The 1,280-nt window shown below is 44.8% G+C and overlaps 1 protein-coding gene across 1 annotated transcript; it reads left to right on the forward strand.

Moving 5' to 3' along the window:
• Positions 1-777: 777 nt before the first annotated feature.
• LOC122740367 (60S ribosomal protein L37a-like) lies at positions 778-1,066 on the forward strand. Its single transcript, XM_043982473.1, has one exon. It carries the CDS (start codon positions 786-788, stop codon positions 1,062-1,064), a length of 279 nt encoding a protein of 92 aa, XP_043838408.1. The 5' UTR covers positions 778-785; the 3' UTR covers positions 1,065-1,066.
• Positions 1,067-1,280: the final 214 nt, after the last annotated feature.

Genomic DNA, 1,280 nt, shown 5'->3' on the forward strand with positions numbered 1-1,280 from the left:
CTCACAGAACTAGATGGGAACCCAGGGTCACTTCCACTGCCAGGGGTGGTTGTGGGGGGCAGATGGGGTGACCACCTGACTATGGAAAGTTCCCTTTGGGGGTGGGGGAAAGCTTGAATGAGGGGTGGTGGTCCTGACTTCTGGAATTATCTCTGTCCCTTGATGAGGCTCAGGCTGCAGCCAGGCCTAGTGGGTTTATCTCCCTTACTTGTTAGGTGTGTCTGTCCTTTAGTTTAGTTTTTTGTTGTTGTTGTTTGTTTTGTTTTTTGGTGGGGCAATGAGGGTTAAGTGACTTGCCCAGGGTCACACAGCTAGTAAGTGAGAGGGACATAGGGATATGACCCTCCACTGAGATGGAAAGTGCCCCCCCCTTCGGCCTAGTGATCCGATCTCAAAGTCTTAAAGCCCCTTAGAGCCCCCTATTTCTCTCTCTCTCTGTTTTTTCTCTAGAGAGAGACAATAATGGGAAGCTACTATCCCCCTTTCTAAATATGGGCGTATCAACTTAAAACTTGCTTCATAGGGTCTGCACCGAGATATTATGTAGATATGATAGATTGCTGCTGAAACAGGAAATTTTGCAAAATAACCTATGGCTGAACCCCTGAGGATGGGGCACTCTGACCCAGGAGAGAGAGTCTTATCGCTGAACATCCCAGGAGAAAGATTTATTGCTGACCATATAGTATTAACCCAATTACCACATTTTGTTCAAATTAGATGTCTGTAAAGAGTATAAAAACTGCTTGGTTTACTCTTCAAGTTCCGGGCCTGCGATTGGCAACATGGCTAAATGCACCAAGAAGGTTGGAATTGTTGGTAAATATGGAACACATTATGGTGCATCCCTCAGAAAAATGGTGAAGAAAATTGAAATTAGCCAGCATGCCAAGTATACCTGCTCCTTCTGTGGCAAGACCAAAATGAAGAGACAGGCTGTGGGTATCTGGCATTGTGGATCTTGTATGAAAACAGTTGCTGGTGGTGCATGGACTTACAATACCACCTCTGCAGTTACAGTCAAATCCGCCATCAGAAGACTGAAGGAATTGAAAGACCAGTAAAATCTCCCCATCAAATATCTGTAACCCATAGTCCAACAATAAATGGGTTAATTTATGGAATAAAAAAAAACCCCAAACCAAAAAACTGCTTGGTTTCCTAATCTCAGTGTGTCACACCTCCTGGTTGTCCCAGTGAGTGTGGTACACCTTTCTTTCAATCAGTGTTTTGGCCTCCTTTCTCCTCGAGTCTCTATTACATGGGTCAGTGGGTGTACT

Source organism: Dromiciops gliroides, chromosome 2 (genome assembly GCF_019393635.1).
Source record: "Dromiciops gliroides isolate mDroGli1 chromosome 2, mDroGli1.pri, whole genome shotgun sequence".
Taxonomy (NCBI): domain Eukaryota; kingdom Metazoa; phylum Chordata; class Mammalia; order Microbiotheria; family Microbiotheriidae; genus Dromiciops; species Dromiciops gliroides.

What these genes read in the sequence shown, in the direction of transcription:
- LOC122740367 (XM_043982473.1), top strand. Translation starts at nt 786, where the DNA reads ATGGCTAAATGCACCAAGAAGGTTGGAATTGTTGGTAAATATGGAACA.